This window comes from Fusarium fujikuroi, chromosome FFUJ_chr06 (genome assembly GCF_900079805.1).
Source record: "Fusarium fujikuroi IMI 58289 draft genome, chromosome FFUJ_chr06".
NCBI classification, from domain to species: Eukaryota; Fungi; Ascomycota; class Sordariomycetes; order Hypocreales; family Nectriaceae; genus Fusarium; species Fusarium fujikuroi.
The window spans coordinates 3,215,213-3,229,528 of NC_036627.1; the positions used below are offsets into that span (position 1 = coordinate 3,215,213).

Consider the following 14,316-nt stretch of genomic DNA (forward strand, 5'->3'; position numbering starts at 1 on the left):
ATGGCTACGAATACACCCGCCACGGCGCCAACCAATGCAATGGTCGACGAGAGTCGTCTCTCGTCTGATGAGAAGACCGAAGTTGGATCTAACAACATCCTCGACACTTCAGCCGACAACAAGGAGCAGCAGGCTGGCTCTGTGACTGCCAGCAACATCAATGCCGCTGACGAGCAGCCTCAGTACCCTGGCGCTGCAAAGCTTACCCTCATCATCTCGTCTCTCTGCCTCGCCATCTTTCTCGTTGCTCTTGACCAGACCATCATCGCTCCCGCTCTCGGCGCCATCACAGCGCAGTTCCAGAGTGTCAAGGATATTGGATGGTATGGATCTTCGTACCTTCTTACCACCACGGCTTTGCAGCCCATGTACGGAACTGTCTACAAGTACTTCAATGTCAAGATTGCGTACCTCGCTGCCGTCTTCATCTTTGAGATTGGAAGTTTGATCTCTGCTGTTGCGCCATCTTCTGTCGCATTCATTGTCGGTCGAGCCATTGCAGGAGTAAGTTGTCTTGCACAGTTCCCATGGACCTTTACTAACGGCGTCTCAAGATTGGAACCGCTGGTCTCTTTTCAGGATCTATCGTTATCCTCTCCCTCATCAGTACGTCAAAACCAACAAACTAGCCCCGTGACCATAACTAACCACAGCTTCAGTGCCTCTCGAAAAGCGTCCTCTTGCCTTTGGTCTTATCGGTGGTATGTGGGGTATCGCTTCCGTTGCTGGCCCTCTCCTTGGAGGTGCCTTCACTGAACATGCAACCTGGCGCTGGTGTTTCTACATCAACCTTCCCATTGGCGGCTTGGCCATGCTCATCGTCTTCTTCTTTGTCAAGGTTAACCGCAACGACTCGAACACCATCAACATGACCTTCATGGATCGTCTTCGCAAGCTCGACCTTGCTGGCGCCGCCATCTTCATCCCCGCCATTGTCTGCTTGCTCCTTGCTTTGCAATGGGGTGGCGCTGAATATCCCTGGAACAACTCGCGTATCATCGGTCTCTTCTGTGGCTTTGGAGCCATGATTGCCATCTTCATTGGCATCCAATTTTGGAAGGGTGATGAGGGAACTCTCCCGCCTCGTCTATTCAAGAACCGGGACACTTTGTCCGCTATCATCTTCGCCATGTTCTTTGGTGCCGGGTTCTTCCCTCTCATCTACTATCTCTGTAAGTCTCACCCTACCTCTGCTGTCCGCCCAACTAACGTTTCTCAGCTCTTTACTTCCAGGCCATCCAGGGTGTTAGCGCCGTCCAAGCTGGAATTAAGATTCTCCCTCTCCTGCTCGCGACCGTCCTCTGCTCTATCGTCTCTGGAGGTGTTATCACCGCCATTGGCTACTACAGCTATGTCATCATCCCTTGCATGGTTCTCTACACTGTCGGATGCGGCATGCTCACAACCCTCGATGTCCATTCTCCTCTCAAAGAGTGGTTTGGTTACCAAGTCATTGCTGGCTTGGGCATTGGTGCAGGTTTCCAAATCGGTGTCCTCATCATTCAAACTGTTTTGCCCCAGGAATGGGTTCCTGTTGGCACCGCTGTTGTTCAGTTCGGCCAAGCCTTCGGAGGCGCCATCTTCGTGGCTGTGGGCCAAACTGTCTTCCAAAATGGCCTCATTGACACACTTAAGGCTGATAACATTGGTATCGACCCGACCATCTTCATCAACACTGGAGCTTCAGAGATTGAGGATACTCTGAGAAAGATGGGCCGCCTTGATGCGCTCGACGCTGTCCTCAATGCATACATGAAGGGTCTCCGGGACACCTTTTATACCTCTCTTGCTTGTGCTGCCTGTGCCCTGATTGCTTGCCTATGCTTCCGATGGAAGTCTGTCAAGAAGGGTCCAGACGGCGAGGACAGAAAGCCTGAGCCTGCTGTGCCTGTCTGAATGGATCGTGGGATCGAAGCGTAATTTGACGATTGGAATTTTGCATAGATACCCTCAGATGTCTCTCTTCTCTCGGTTGCATTTGGCGCTGGTAGTAATAAGTGTCTAATATCATAGAAGGTTAATAAAAGTGGTCTTACAGTACTAAGACTCCTCATTGTGTGTCATCTGGTGGTCTGTCCCATGAAACCCGTGTTTTTCTAGCTCTCGTCTTTACCCCAACATCAGCTCCTACGAATCTGAGCACCCAGTCTTTTACTTGCTTCGCCTTTTGTAACTGCGGATGCATCTGACCGCGCTTGGAGAGCTCTCGCGTCGAATAGAGCCCAGAACCATCCCTTCTCCATAGCAGACGTACTTTGGTCATGCCCCTACGGAGACTTTGACCATAGACCTTGTCCTTGAACACATGAAGTGCCACGTTCTGCATGAGAACTACATCCTGACGCCGAAGGGCACTAATCTCAGCAGCTGCATCGTTCTCCTCTGCAAGCCAAAACGTCACAGCGAAGCCTGTCTTTGTATCGTCCCCGAGGAGAATCTCCACTAAAGAGAGGCTGCGACCCCAGCGGGTTGTGACTGTCCGTGGCTGTGCGATGGATATAATGCCGGCAATAATGTTGAGAGTGACAGTCTGTGGATTGAGAGCCAGAATCCTCCGAGCCGGCGGTATATCTTCCAAATCAGAAAGATGAGAAGGAACAGTGTCTCTCATAGTCAAATGTGCTGTGGAAGAAGTCGTCATAAACGATGTCTCCTCAAATGTCGTCTCCCCGAAACTATCCAGCTGTGATGATGGAATAGAATTGTGTAAAGCTAGGGAGTGGTCATAGAATTGCGAAAGCACATTCTCTGGATCTCCGCCCTCCAGGGACTGAGATTGTTCCTTAAACGAGATCTCAGCCGTGGTGAAGAATTCGGATTGGTTGGCGAGGTTGAGGCTGATATCATGGGTCTGGCTGAAGCCTGTGTGAAGCGGTTTTCTGTTCAGCGGCAGAGAACGCCATGGGGCTAGGCTTGGAGACGATGCTGGAGCTGTTCCTTGAGGGGTTAGCCCAAGAAATTCAGCGAAAGAGTCGTCGATTTGTGTTATTGTGCAAGATTGTATTGTGAGAGACGAAGCGGGCGGTGCGCCAGCGAAAAGGAGTAGTTGTGGTGTCATGGTGTTAACCGCCTGAAATTAATTTGGAATCCTATTTGAAGCTTCTCACGATATTGCCAAGAGATTGTGTTGCCCGGTAGCAGCAACTGTGTGGGTTCTTGATGAGATAAGCCAAAATTCACGATGATCTTTTTGGTGTTGGCGGGTGATGATGCTAGAGTAACGAGAGATCGGCGGCGACCACTTCCCGGCCGCAGGTACCGAGGTATTCCCCCCACCCCCACAACTCCCGTGCGCCCCACAGACGTTACCGAGGCCGGCTCGTAATTCAACCTCGTTTCGTGTGCCGGTATATAACTTCAGCTCTCCAATTCCAGCCCCGATACAACTGTACTCTACCTACTAGAATTAAGATTTGAGTGCGCCAGCTGAGGTGCCAAAACGCTCGTCACAATGACGTCCTTTCCGTTCACCATTCAAGAGCATACAATTGAAGCATCACATATTCGAGAATACGCCCGCGCTACAGCTCATTCTCAAGATGAGAAGCTATACCTTCACGTAAAGCAATATACACCCAAAGATAACCAGAACCCTCAGAAAGGTGACGTGACTATCGTCGGAGGACATGCCAATGGCTTTCCCAAGGTAAGCACATCAATACTGTTCATACAAACACATTTACTGATCTCTATAGGAACTATATGAACCCCTTTGGGAGGAGTTCTACCATGAATCAAAACGCCGAGGTATCCGAATTCGAAGTATCTGGATAGCAGATACAGCATGGCAAGGCAAAAGCGGCCTTATAAACCAAGACGCACTTGGCAATGATCGTAAGACTCACCCTCTCTCTTACCATCCAACAATGCTAACATCTTCTCAGCAAGCTGGCTCGACTATGCCCGTGATATTCTTCACATGATAAACACATTCCGCCCTCCACCACCGATAATGGCAATGGGACACTCCTTTGGCGCAAACGCTCTCACAAATGTTGCCCTTCTCCATCCTCGCGTCTTCACATCGCTTGTGCTGCTCGATCCCGTCATCTCTCACTTTGCCTCCACGCCTGGCGCTAGAAGCGCTGGCCCTGCGGCAGCGAGTATGCACCGTCGTGAAGTCTGGCCATCGCGCGACGAAGCAGTGGCATCCTTTGGCCGCAGCCCCTTTTACAAGTCCTGGGATCCTCGGGTGCTACAGCGGTGGATCGACTTTGGTATCAGGGACGTTCCTGGTGAACAGAGCGTGACTTTAACTACGACAAAGCATCAGGAGATCTTTACCTTCCTACGCCCAAGTTGGCTGGCCTACGACGCTGAGGGCAAGGATGTGATACACCCTGAACATACCCCCGATCTTGATGCCAGCCTCAACCGTCGATGGTCAACATATCCCGTCTACCGCCCTGAGGGACCTAATACCGTAGAACGACTTCCCAATGTCCGCCCTAGCGTCCTCTATGTCTTCGGTGGCAAGAGTGACGTTTCCCCACCAGAACTTATAGACGAGAAGATGGCTCTCACAGGAACAGGTATCGGGGGCAGCGGTGGCGAAGCCAAGGGACGTGTCAAGAAGGTTGTCGGAGAGAAGAATGGCCATTTGATTCCCATGGAAGATCCTCGCTTGTGTGCAAGTGCCGCGGCAGACTGGATCAAGGCTGAACTGGAGAGGTGGTGGGCAGATGAGCGCCAGTTTGAAGAGTGGGCGAAGAAGTCTAAAGAAGAGAAGACGACCGTTTCGGAAGAATTTCAAAAGCACATAGGCAAGCCTGCTCGCCGGGTAAAACCTAGCCCAAAGGCAAAGATATAAAGATAAAGCGATGTTTATTGGACAACATATACAGATGGGGCGACGGGTCACTAAAGATAATATATATACTAAAGAAGATGATATTTTAGTTTTGCATTTAAGCAATTTGACATGCTGCGCATCATGCTTGACCTTTTCTCGCCCTGATGAGCGCTATCCTGTATGTATCCTTAAACTTCAAGCAGGACTGGTATTCAGCTATCCTTTTTTGCTTAAAGCTTTTTCGTATACTTCTCAGGAGAGAGTCTCATATTGGCCCTTTTAAACATCCATTGTCATATTTAATTGAGATGTACCTCACGCTTACTTGGAGTATGTTCGCTTTGTTCACTGCCCCCTGTTCCCCGCGATAAGCTGTGATTGGGTTACATCTTTATCGGCTGCCGTATAACTTTTGTAAAGATAAGCAAGATGCATTCACTGTACATCAGCTCCCAATAACTTTTCAGGACGAATAGCTTTCCCTCCTATGCTCAGTATAGAGGAGACCGGAAATTGGGTTTTACTCGATCGTGATGATTTTTCTAGAGCTTTGCCGAACAAACTCAGTCGATAAGTTACTGATAACCTTATCCTCCATCTCGGCCCGGCTCAACGAGTAGCGAAGCATGTATCACGAATATGTTGCCTGAATTGAGGAAGTCAAAGGCAAACACAAAGTCAAATTGAGAAAAGATTTTGCATCAGAGTCTTGCTTCCTCTCTTCCTCACTAATCCTTTCCTCCATCATATTGCATCAGACAAGCCATGGCCGTTCCAGGTATTGAGTCGATGCCCTCGAGGTCGATGACTTCAGAGGAGTTCAGCGCCGCGGTCACCAAAGCCTGTTTCTTGTACAGCCAAGAAGATCTTACGGAGGTCAAACCTAGAAAAGTCCGGGCGCTGTGTGTATGCTTCGAGTCAGACAAGGACAGTCACCCTCATGTCGAAAGCACCAGCGAGCAAGTCCGAGATGTCTTCAAAGACACGTATGGTTACGATACTGTCGGTCTCATGATCCGGAAACAAGACAACAACCCGCAAGCAACACTGACATCAGCTCTCAAAGCTCTATTCAATAGAATGGACGAGGATTGTATAGCTATCCTGCACTACATCGGCCATGGAGGGGAAGACCAAAAGTTCGTCTTCCCTTCACTAAGACATGACAAGATAGATCCTTGGGACGCCAACGTCTTAATTCTTCTTGACTGCTGCTGTCCTATTGAGATCGGCGGTTACATAGGCCATCATAAAGAATTGATCTACGCCTACGCCTCGGGGGGAAGAGAGTGCGATGATGGTCTTGGTTGCGCACGCGGCTTCAGTAGCAATCTTGTACGAGAACTGAAGCACGCTCATGAAAATGGGCATGCCTTATCCACATCACAGCTCTATAGCCGTTTGGCAACAAAGAGTTTTACCATGAATGAATCTTGGGAAACAGAGCTGGATTCTCTGCCCCATTTCATTCGACACCCTAGAGACCATGGACCGTCCCTGCTATTGCAACCCATACGGCAGAATAGAAATTTATACCTGATACCAGCTCCTTGCCAAACCTTAGGCGAACAGGCAGCTGATGTCGTTCTGTCAATTCAAATCGCCAATGGCGGCTGGCAAGCATTACGCGCCATTCAGTCATGGGCGCAGAGACACCCATTGACTGAAGGCCGTGTCCGAGTCGACGAGCTTTACAAGAGAACAGATAAATGTATTCTCGCCGTCACCTTCCAGGTCTGGTACAACTTACCAGACCATCCAGCCATGAAGCAGATCGGCTTTGAGTTCAAGCGGACGAGTGGTCAGTCGGATTGACTCTGTAACAAGACGGACAGAAAAGGCTTCGACTACTGAAGAACGCCTCCCCCTCGTTGGCCAAGAAGACGGCAGCATCGCAATTTCGTGACTTGGGAGTGCAATCTGTTGGACTCAAGATTGAATGACTGAGACCATGGCAGAAGCTCAGACCGATGACATCCCTTTTCGCAACATACCATGGAACCACGCTTTCCTCTACAAATATTACCAAAATAAAGAATATTCAATGCGGGTCACACATTTGCGTTTCATGAAACGTTGTGGTATGGTGAGCCTCGCTCAGAGTGGAAGAAACCTGCTGAGCTCCCAGTGAAGGCCACCAGCCATGAAGGAGGCTTACCCAGACTCATTTTGAGCCGCTTGTGGCTTCGCATGGCACTGAGGTACCCATCTCTCTACCCTCACTATTGGTTAGAGGTGGGTGACTCCATGAACAGAGTGGAGGAACTACTTGCGAGTTTGGATTGTATGATGGCGTCAGAAGAGCGGAACGAGGATGGGAAAAAGGGGAGACATGGTGTAAACGACCGTCAACGACTTTCGAACGTGTTGATGCGAATCAGTCAGAGGTGATGTATTCTCCTACGTTGAAATGAAATGTTCATAAAAGTACACTTGAAGAAAGCAAGTTCTCAATAGATATACAGGTAGTACCATAGGTATTTGGCCAGGCGACTCACGCACAAATGTCAGAATTGCGCTTCTTATATCCATCATCGGTGGAGCTCAGTTCCGTGATAAACATAGCTAACTCAACTTTATCTTTGCCAGAGCAACCACGGAGTCTTTTGCCATTCTTGGGATAATTCCGCTCAAGACGTAAGCTGTCGTCAGCTGTCATAGTGATAAGTTAGTATCAACGTGGATTTTACTGGTGTATTGAAGCTGCTTCCAAGACGGCCGTTCTCCTGAAGTAGATCATCTAGTCCTCAAATATCTCATGTGATTCGCCTCCCTGGACGGATGCAAGTCTATTTACAAACGTTCTCTGTGAAAGTAGAATATATCAGCAGATAGGTTCCTAAGACTCGCCCTGAGCTTCATCATTGATATCCCCCATCCTGTTTCTTTGATTTAACTTCCTTTTTTCCAGAGGCTCGAGGTCTGTATTATGGCCATGGGTTTCGAATTGGCAATTCAGCTGAAGAATGATTCAAGAGATGCAGCGTCTGGCTGATGGACGGACCAAACACAGAAGTAGGCCAGTGAAGTTCAGAGAGCTCAAGACCCTGGTTCCTGAACGATAAACCGAGTTAGGCGAGTTTAGGATAACTTGAGTAAATTTAGGATAAACTTAGGCAGGTTTATGATTAGTTTACCTAAATCTAACGGTAGCAGGACCTACGAGATTCGCGGGGGTAGTTTGGTTGCAGTGTGCTATATACAGATATTGGAACGAAGGTTCAGATATTACAGAAGCGACACTAGAGGCAAGGAAGATGGAATACAGACAGTAGGTGAGGGCGAATAAACATACACAGGGTACTTCAATCTCCTCTCTTCTCCACTCTGAGCGTGAAGTGTCGTTCACAATATCCTTCCGTATCTCATTCAGGAGGCAGAAAATCTCTTGAGAGTCGATACGAAAATTTCGGGCCACATTGCTATCAGGGTTTGTATTCTCTCTTCTATACATGCCAGGCCTCGTTGCCGTGGCCAGAGGATCAACAAAAGACAACTTTAGGGAATATCACCCAGCCCCCCCTCCCCTTCAGTTGCTGTCGCTTCAGTGACTTGCCCATGGAAACTGATGATCTACTAGTCTAAAGCTCACGGCTCATAGCCACTGTCATCCAGGCTGGAATCAATGTCCAGAACTTCAATGATTTCCTAGGAGACAGACTCATCATCGCTCGAGTCCATTATCCAAAGAGCAGACGCCAGGGCTCTCCTGGTTGACAAACTTGGCGTCACATTCGCTCGCTTCCGAGCTAGCATTTAAGTCTTGGTTGTCGTCGATGGGGAGTTGTGGACCAAGTGGTTGTATAGGTAGAGGGCTTCAGGGAAATAAGCCTCAGCCTGAGCGTTCACAATTTCCAAGATATGGCTGTCGGATGTAGTCGCCCCAGAGCACAGCATAGCGAAGAGCAGTCAACGAGAACAATTCCCAGCGGTGTTCAAGCTCTTCGAATCCTTCAACAGGGTGCCAAAGGTCCAGATAATCGTCATCATAATCCTCGTCGACACTGTCACTATCGCTGTCTCCGTCGTTTTGCTGGAAAAACTCGGTTTCGCTGATCTCGCTTGTCTCGCTGCCTTCGATATCAGACTTGGCGTCTTCCATCGCGGCGTTGTTGATATCATAGAGCCAAAAGCCAGGCTCCATGGGGAAGCTTGTCTTTGTCGCAGACTTTGAAGGTCACACCAAGACACTTGGTCGAGTTACAGCGGAAGGCTGGACTGTAGACAGCCTGAGACGGATCCTCAAATTGCGCGCAGAGGATCATCTCGAGGTGACCCAGAATTAAATAATCTGGTTCGAGGTAAGGTTGTATATTTTTGATTCGGACCTTACAGAGACTTCTGAAGTAGGGTATTTTGGAGAGAGGTTAGACATCGGCGACCTCGGGTGAAAGGAGCTTCTCAAGGATGGATTCGATGTTGTTGCCAGGGGATCCATCCTGTAGCTTGTGTACCTTAGTCTTTAGGAGTCTGTAATTCATTCTGACTCTGTTCCCTCTTTGAGTGACGGATTAAAGAGAAGATGGAGATGGTAATACTTACTGTTGTTCACTGAAAGGTTGCTTTGATGCTTGTTTGGTAAAGTTGCGTGGGGGAGAGAAATATCCAATGTAGAAGTCGGAATGCGTAGCGTAAGGTAGTGTGCACTCCTTGAGTCGCCGATTCACTGCCCCTGCCCGGCCAGCACTTTCTTAGCATTACATAATATTTTTTTAAGCATTTCTCTGCTCCTTTTTGCCTTAGGTACCTGTTTATTCCTCCAGAGCCTCCTCTTATTAATAGTCTTTCTCTCCCTCATCCCAGCGGAGATCATCGTCAACCTTCGCAGGCTAGAAACCTCAGTGAGCTATTATCCTTGCGATCGAACTCCTCTTTCTCTCTCTGCACTTCTATCTGTTCTGTGTCTTATTTTGCTAAGGCCGCTCTTACGATCAGAGTATCAACAAAGTGGAGAACTTTCTGTGCGTTTTGCCGGCGAGACCCATGGCAGCCCCCTAAAGAGAGGACCTCAAGAGCATCACACAAGTGAACTCCTCCTTCAGACGCAGTTATGGGAAGGAATACTTTCAGACCGTTCGCGTGCGTGGCACCAGACCCCATGTCGCCGAGAGACTCGGGAAATTCCTTGATCAACAGGAGCACTCTGTTGTGTTCCTCCCCAGGTCAGCGATCAAGTAGGCTTCAAAGTACAACTTAAGCAATATTGCAATATTCTAACGCTAGTAGCTTCCTTGAAATGTAAATTGAAGCTGTACCGGTCCTTGACCTCCGCACTGCTCGGGATCATCGGCTGGGCTTCGATGACGTCCGTTGTATCTCACGAATCGCACAAGCCATCAATGAACTCGTAGGGCTCGTTGGGATATCAATCGAGTTCAAGGTTGACGGTAATCCCCAATCGAAGTACGCAGACCGGGCTCGGTTATTGACGCAGGACTTGGTAGGGACAAACCCTCGTGATGTACGCCTCGTCGCTGGTGACGGCGGTGTTGTGGCCCGCAAAGAGCTTCTATTAACCCTTATGAAGATGTGTGTCCCTCACAAACTCGGTGCGCCGATTTTGATCACTGCACTGGCGTCGTCAACTTCTTGGCATCCCTTTCTGACACTCAGACCCAGACCAGCCATCTGTGCTGGTAATGGATGGGGACGATTCGTTGGTGGTCATCTCACCCCTAGACTTGATGTGTTCGACATCTGTCATTATGAGTTTCGCTTCTTACAGCAGTCGGTACTTGTCAACATAATCAAACCTAACTCCGCTGTTCGAATTGGAGAACCTAGCAACCACCTCGGACTATATCATCTTGTAGGTAGCCAAAACCACTGGATGGGTTCTTTAATTCAAGAACGATACTGATAATTGAAACTTTATAGGATAACGCTCTACTCACTCTTGCGGGGCTGGTGGAATCTGACCTGCGCCATCTCCGACACTTCGCATTCTAACACACCGGGCTTTAATCTCACGGTTATCTGACGAGACGAAGAGTACTAGAACATCAACGACATCTTCCACAAAGACTACGGGGCTACGCAGATCAATTTCGTCAAGTTCCTGGTCGTCGACATGATGGGCTATCTTCCTCAGCTCGATGAGATGTGTATTCTTCCCAACGGGCAGCACTTCAATACAGAAAACCAGTGCTGGGAGACGGCCCCGTCAACGTGAAAGATCTGCAGTATCTGGAAGCTTTGACCTGCATGTTATCGTTTGTCCCTTGAGCACTAGCCTTGTCCTGCCGCGGAGACAACGACGCCCCCCTCAACTCGACATCGATGAGGGGCATTGCGATCATTTCGAATATGTGCAAACTTAGTCTGTTGCTTTAATTCGAGCTGTTTAAATCGCTATACCTAGCCTTCTCTGCCATATTGAAGGCCGCTTCTATCTTGAACATTGATAGAGCGAGATGTGGGGGAAATCTCAAGACTTACTTCCTGAGGAACCAAAGAATTTAGATAAATTTAGGATAATTTAGGATATCTTAGGAAAGTCTGAGAAAAATTTAGGATAAACTTAGATGAGTCTTTGAATATTTTATTTTCACCTCCTGATTTAGATTCCTAACTCTTTGACCCCTGAGGGACCTCACTTCCGAGAGCCGTCTCCATTACAACAGAGTGCAAATCAGTGGCAGATCTTCCCACTACGACCGCACAGACGCTCCCATTCCCATAATTGCCTGCCGATGGCCTTAATAAGTTCTCGTCCGCCGCGTTCCTTGATGCATCTTTTGACACGCAGCTCGTTGCAATAGAAAGCTCTTGGCAGTACTGGGAAGACCACGATGGGCGCCTCTGGCTTTCTCAATCCATCGACATAGTCCTCGGCTTGGTTGCCGTTGAGAGCTTGGCATTTTTGAGGCTGCCAGAGGGCATTTGTCTGTTCCCCGATGACGTGAACGCTGATCTCCTTTCCTTGGTAGTCTCGATACTGACTCAAATTAAATATTGACGTCGAGGAGGAAATGGAGTCATCCTGCCCTGGCGCTGAACTCTCTGGTGAAAGCGGCGGCGCTTCCATTAGCCATCGCTCATCGTACGTCATTTCGGATGTGGACTACTCCAGACCTGGCGGCCAGCCTCAATAGCCTCGCGGATTTCACCATCCGGTCCCTGCTGTCGGATGATATGCTTCGTCATGTTGTCAGGAAGGGAGATCTCTCCGCTCCCACAGGAAGGAATAGACTGAGTGTTTGCTTCGATGCGTTGTGTACTTCTATCTGTCCCAATTTTACAAGGCGTAAGCGGATAGTACTGTGGGTGCTTCTGGAGATATGTGGTCAAGGCGTCGCTGTAGGCTGTATGCCAAGTGTGAGTCTTTATATGAAGCTCTGGGATGGGAAAGCAATCGACGCCTCTAGTACGCTGTCGCGGAGAAGAAGGCGGGGAAGTTACGCTTGAATCTGATGAATCCGGCCCAGGAGACTGGCCTCACCTGGCCTCACCTGGCCTCTTCAAGTTCCGCGCGTAATCCCCAAGGGTTGGCGCCGGGTACAGTGTCGTCAGCCTAATGTTAATATGTATCTGCTTGCAAGTTCAAAAAGCGATAGGGATTCTGGTCACGATCTGGTAGGAGCCCTCGATCGAGGTCCGCTTGGGTTTCGTCTTCACCACTGAGCACATCGACGACTGTGCCGACTTCGTCATCTTGTTCCACTGGTATTGGCCGTGTTGTCGGAGGAGGTATTCGATCAACCGCTTCCTAGTCGGGTAGAGGATCCCACAAAAGGCCCTGGTGAGTTTCAACTGCTTGCCATTCGACCCTGTCTGCAGTCGCTTCAACGAGAGGCGGTACACATACCCACTGGCTTCGGTTAGAGCGCTGGACCCGGTGTTCTATGTGCGCGCCGCCCCCGGTCTGTACTAGACGACTCTGTGCGGTGCGTGTACTGATACGGGCTTATGGCATGCTCAGGTGTAGATATACACTATAGATACCTGGGTTGGAAGAAAACAAGTCAGCGACCTAAATACGGATGCAGGGATATGCCATTTACCGTTAAATGGATATCCGTTCGTATTGGCCACAAACGTCGACGAGGTCAACAGAGTGTAAGCAACGAATGCGGGCATATGAGAATATGAGCCAGATTGTGAACATGATAACTCAAGTAACCTTAGGATAGCCTTTGATAAGTTTAGGACAACTTAGGTAAATTTAGGGTGTTCCCGCCTGAGTTTAGGATATATTTAGGCAGGTTTAGGATTACTTTACCTAATCATGTTCTTCTCCTGGCCCGGAGTCTACAACTATCCTGCCCGATTTGAGGGTTGGAGAAGATGAATCATATATTTGGATGAGATGACGAATCTATCGTCGATCCCAAGGCATCTTCCTTTTCGATACAGGCGAAGTGTTGTCATTTCCCCGGTAAGTATAGAGGACAATGCCTTAAGATCCTTGCCTCTGCCATCCAGTTCTTTTCCAAGCTGCTCAGTGCTATTGAGGCTTTCATGAGTCCAGAGTCAGGAGGGACCTGGAAGACTGATGAATTCCCCGTCACCAAGTCTTTCGAATCCTGTGGCCTCTTCGGAAACGACTGAGTGCTACCCCCTAAGCATATCTCATGAACCATGGTGGCCGAACTAGGTGCCCACTCTACCGATGGCTATCTACTGTGTCGACGGCTATCGGGTCGTAGTCGAATCCCATGTTCAAGAGACCATTTCCCAAGAAACAAAGTCGCGTTGCTACGATTTTTAGTAATGAGCCACATATTTCTAAAGCGATTGACATACCGAGATGTCGGTTTCGGGTACAGGATCTCGAGTCCCCGGATCTTCCAGTGCTTTGGGCTGTTGAAGTTTCTCTTCTTATTCGTGCCAAGGGCATTAAGAGATGTACTCTATAGAATGTGAATTGACGAAGCGCAAATGAACCATGTTGCCATCTCTTGAACGGTGAAGAGGTTGGATCCTTCGAGTGATAGATCCTGGGTGTATCTAGAAGTCATCGGCTTGAAAAGGGCGCGATGGTAAGTTGAAGTAGGCTCACCAGTAAGCGAAAAAGTATCTCGCTAACTTCCTCATCCTCAGGATGCACATGATGCTTGTCACAACTTCCGACGGTATGTCGAATGGCTAAGTATTTGAAGAATAGGCTTTCGAATTGTGATGTCAAGTGCTGGCGTACGTGCTGGAGTGAAGTGGCTGCCTGCACGTATGCAAAGTGTTCTTCCATCTTCTCAGATTTCGGTACGACATCTTCCCATTCACCATCAGCCTCCAAGTCCGAATCTCTGTCGTTGGGGGAGGATATGTTGAGTCCGAAGCTGTCTGCTTCCATTACCTCCATCACCCTGATGGTCTGGGTGTCTCCCTTCACCACGACTGAGACCAGATTAGATAGATGTCAAGCAGTGGTGTGATCTCAAACACTTACTATTTCTGGTCGATTTTCTGGTCGATTTTACCGAGCTGTTGCTGGTGATCCTTCAACATCTTCTCCTTCTCCGATGGGTGGGCATTCTGATATGCTTCAGTTGTCTACAGCTTCTCAAAAGCCTTTTGTTGGCGAG

The 14,316-nt window shown here is 48.9% G+C and overlaps 8 protein-coding genes; 4 read left to right on the forward strand and 4 right to left on the reverse strand.

Moving 5' to 3' along the window:
- FFUJ_06310 (related to aflatoxin efflux pump AFLT) lies at positions 1-1,896 on the forward strand (the record flags this gene model as incomplete). XM_023579621.1 has 4 exons in its annotated part: positions 1-504; positions 555-606; positions 660-1,172; positions 1,220-1,896. The coding sequence occupies 4 exons, from the start codon at positions 1-3 to the stop codon at positions 1,894-1,896; spliced, it is 1,746 nt and encodes a 581-aa protein (XP_023432424.1).
- A 154-nt stretch (positions 1,897-2,050) lies between these two features.
- Positions 2,051-3,058, reverse strand: FFUJ_06311 (uncharacterized protein; the record flags this gene model as incomplete). Its single annotated transcript, XM_023579622.1, has 1 exon — positions 2,051-3,058. The coding sequence occupies one exon, from the start codon at positions 3,056-3,058 to the stop codon at positions 2,051-2,053; it is 1,008 nt and encodes a 335-aa protein (XP_023432425.1).
- A 393-nt stretch (positions 3,059-3,451) lies between these two features.
- Positions 3,452-4,810, forward strand: FFUJ_06312 (related to host-specific AK-toxin Akt2; the record flags this gene model as incomplete). XM_023579623.1 has 3 exons in its annotated part: positions 3,452-3,646; positions 3,696-3,834; positions 3,885-4,810. The coding sequence occupies 3 exons, from the start codon at positions 3,452-3,454 to the stop codon at positions 4,808-4,810; spliced, it is 1,260 nt and encodes a 419-aa protein (XP_023432426.1).
- A 747-nt stretch (positions 4,811-5,557) lies between these two features.
- On the forward strand, positions 5,558-6,607 carry FFUJ_06313 (uncharacterized protein; the record flags this gene model as incomplete). The annotated part of the gene is made up of 1 exon (XM_023579624.1): positions 5,558-6,607. The coding sequence occupies one exon, from the start codon at positions 5,558-5,560 to the stop codon at positions 6,605-6,607; it is 1,050 nt and encodes a 349-aa protein (XP_023432427.1).
- Positions 6,608-8,624: 2,017 nt separating this feature from the next.
- Positions 8,625-8,936, reverse strand: FFUJ_06314 (uncharacterized protein; the record flags this gene model as incomplete). The annotated part of the gene is made up of 1 exon (XM_023579625.1): positions 8,625-8,936. One exon carries the CDS (start codon positions 8,934-8,936, stop codon positions 8,625-8,627), a length of 312 nt encoding a protein of 103 aa, XP_023432428.1.
- Positions 8,937-9,890: 954 nt separating this feature from the next.
- On the forward strand, positions 9,891-10,964 carry FFUJ_06315 (uncharacterized protein; the record flags this gene model as incomplete). XM_023579626.1 has 3 exons in its annotated part: positions 9,891-9,966; positions 10,042-10,601; positions 10,791-10,964. 3 exons carry the CDS (start codon positions 9,891-9,893, stop codon positions 10,962-10,964), a joined length of 810 nt encoding a protein of 269 aa, XP_023432429.1.
- A 459-nt stretch (positions 10,965-11,423) lies between these two features.
- FFUJ_06316 (uncharacterized protein) lies at positions 11,424-11,843 on the reverse strand (the record flags this gene model as incomplete). The annotated part of the gene is made up of 1 exon (XM_023579627.1): positions 11,424-11,843. One exon carries the CDS (start codon positions 11,841-11,843, stop codon positions 11,424-11,426), a length of 420 nt encoding a protein of 139 aa, XP_023432430.1.
- Positions 11,844-13,407: 1,564 nt separating this feature from the next.
- Positions 13,408-14,084, reverse strand: FFUJ_06317 (uncharacterized protein; the record flags this gene model as incomplete). XM_023579629.1 has 3 exons in its annotated part: positions 13,408-13,489; positions 13,538-13,644; positions 13,794-14,084. The coding sequence occupies 3 exons, from the start codon at positions 14,082-14,084 to the stop codon at positions 13,408-13,410; spliced, it is 480 nt and encodes a 159-aa protein (XP_023432431.1).
- Positions 14,085-14,316: the final 232 nt, after the last annotated feature.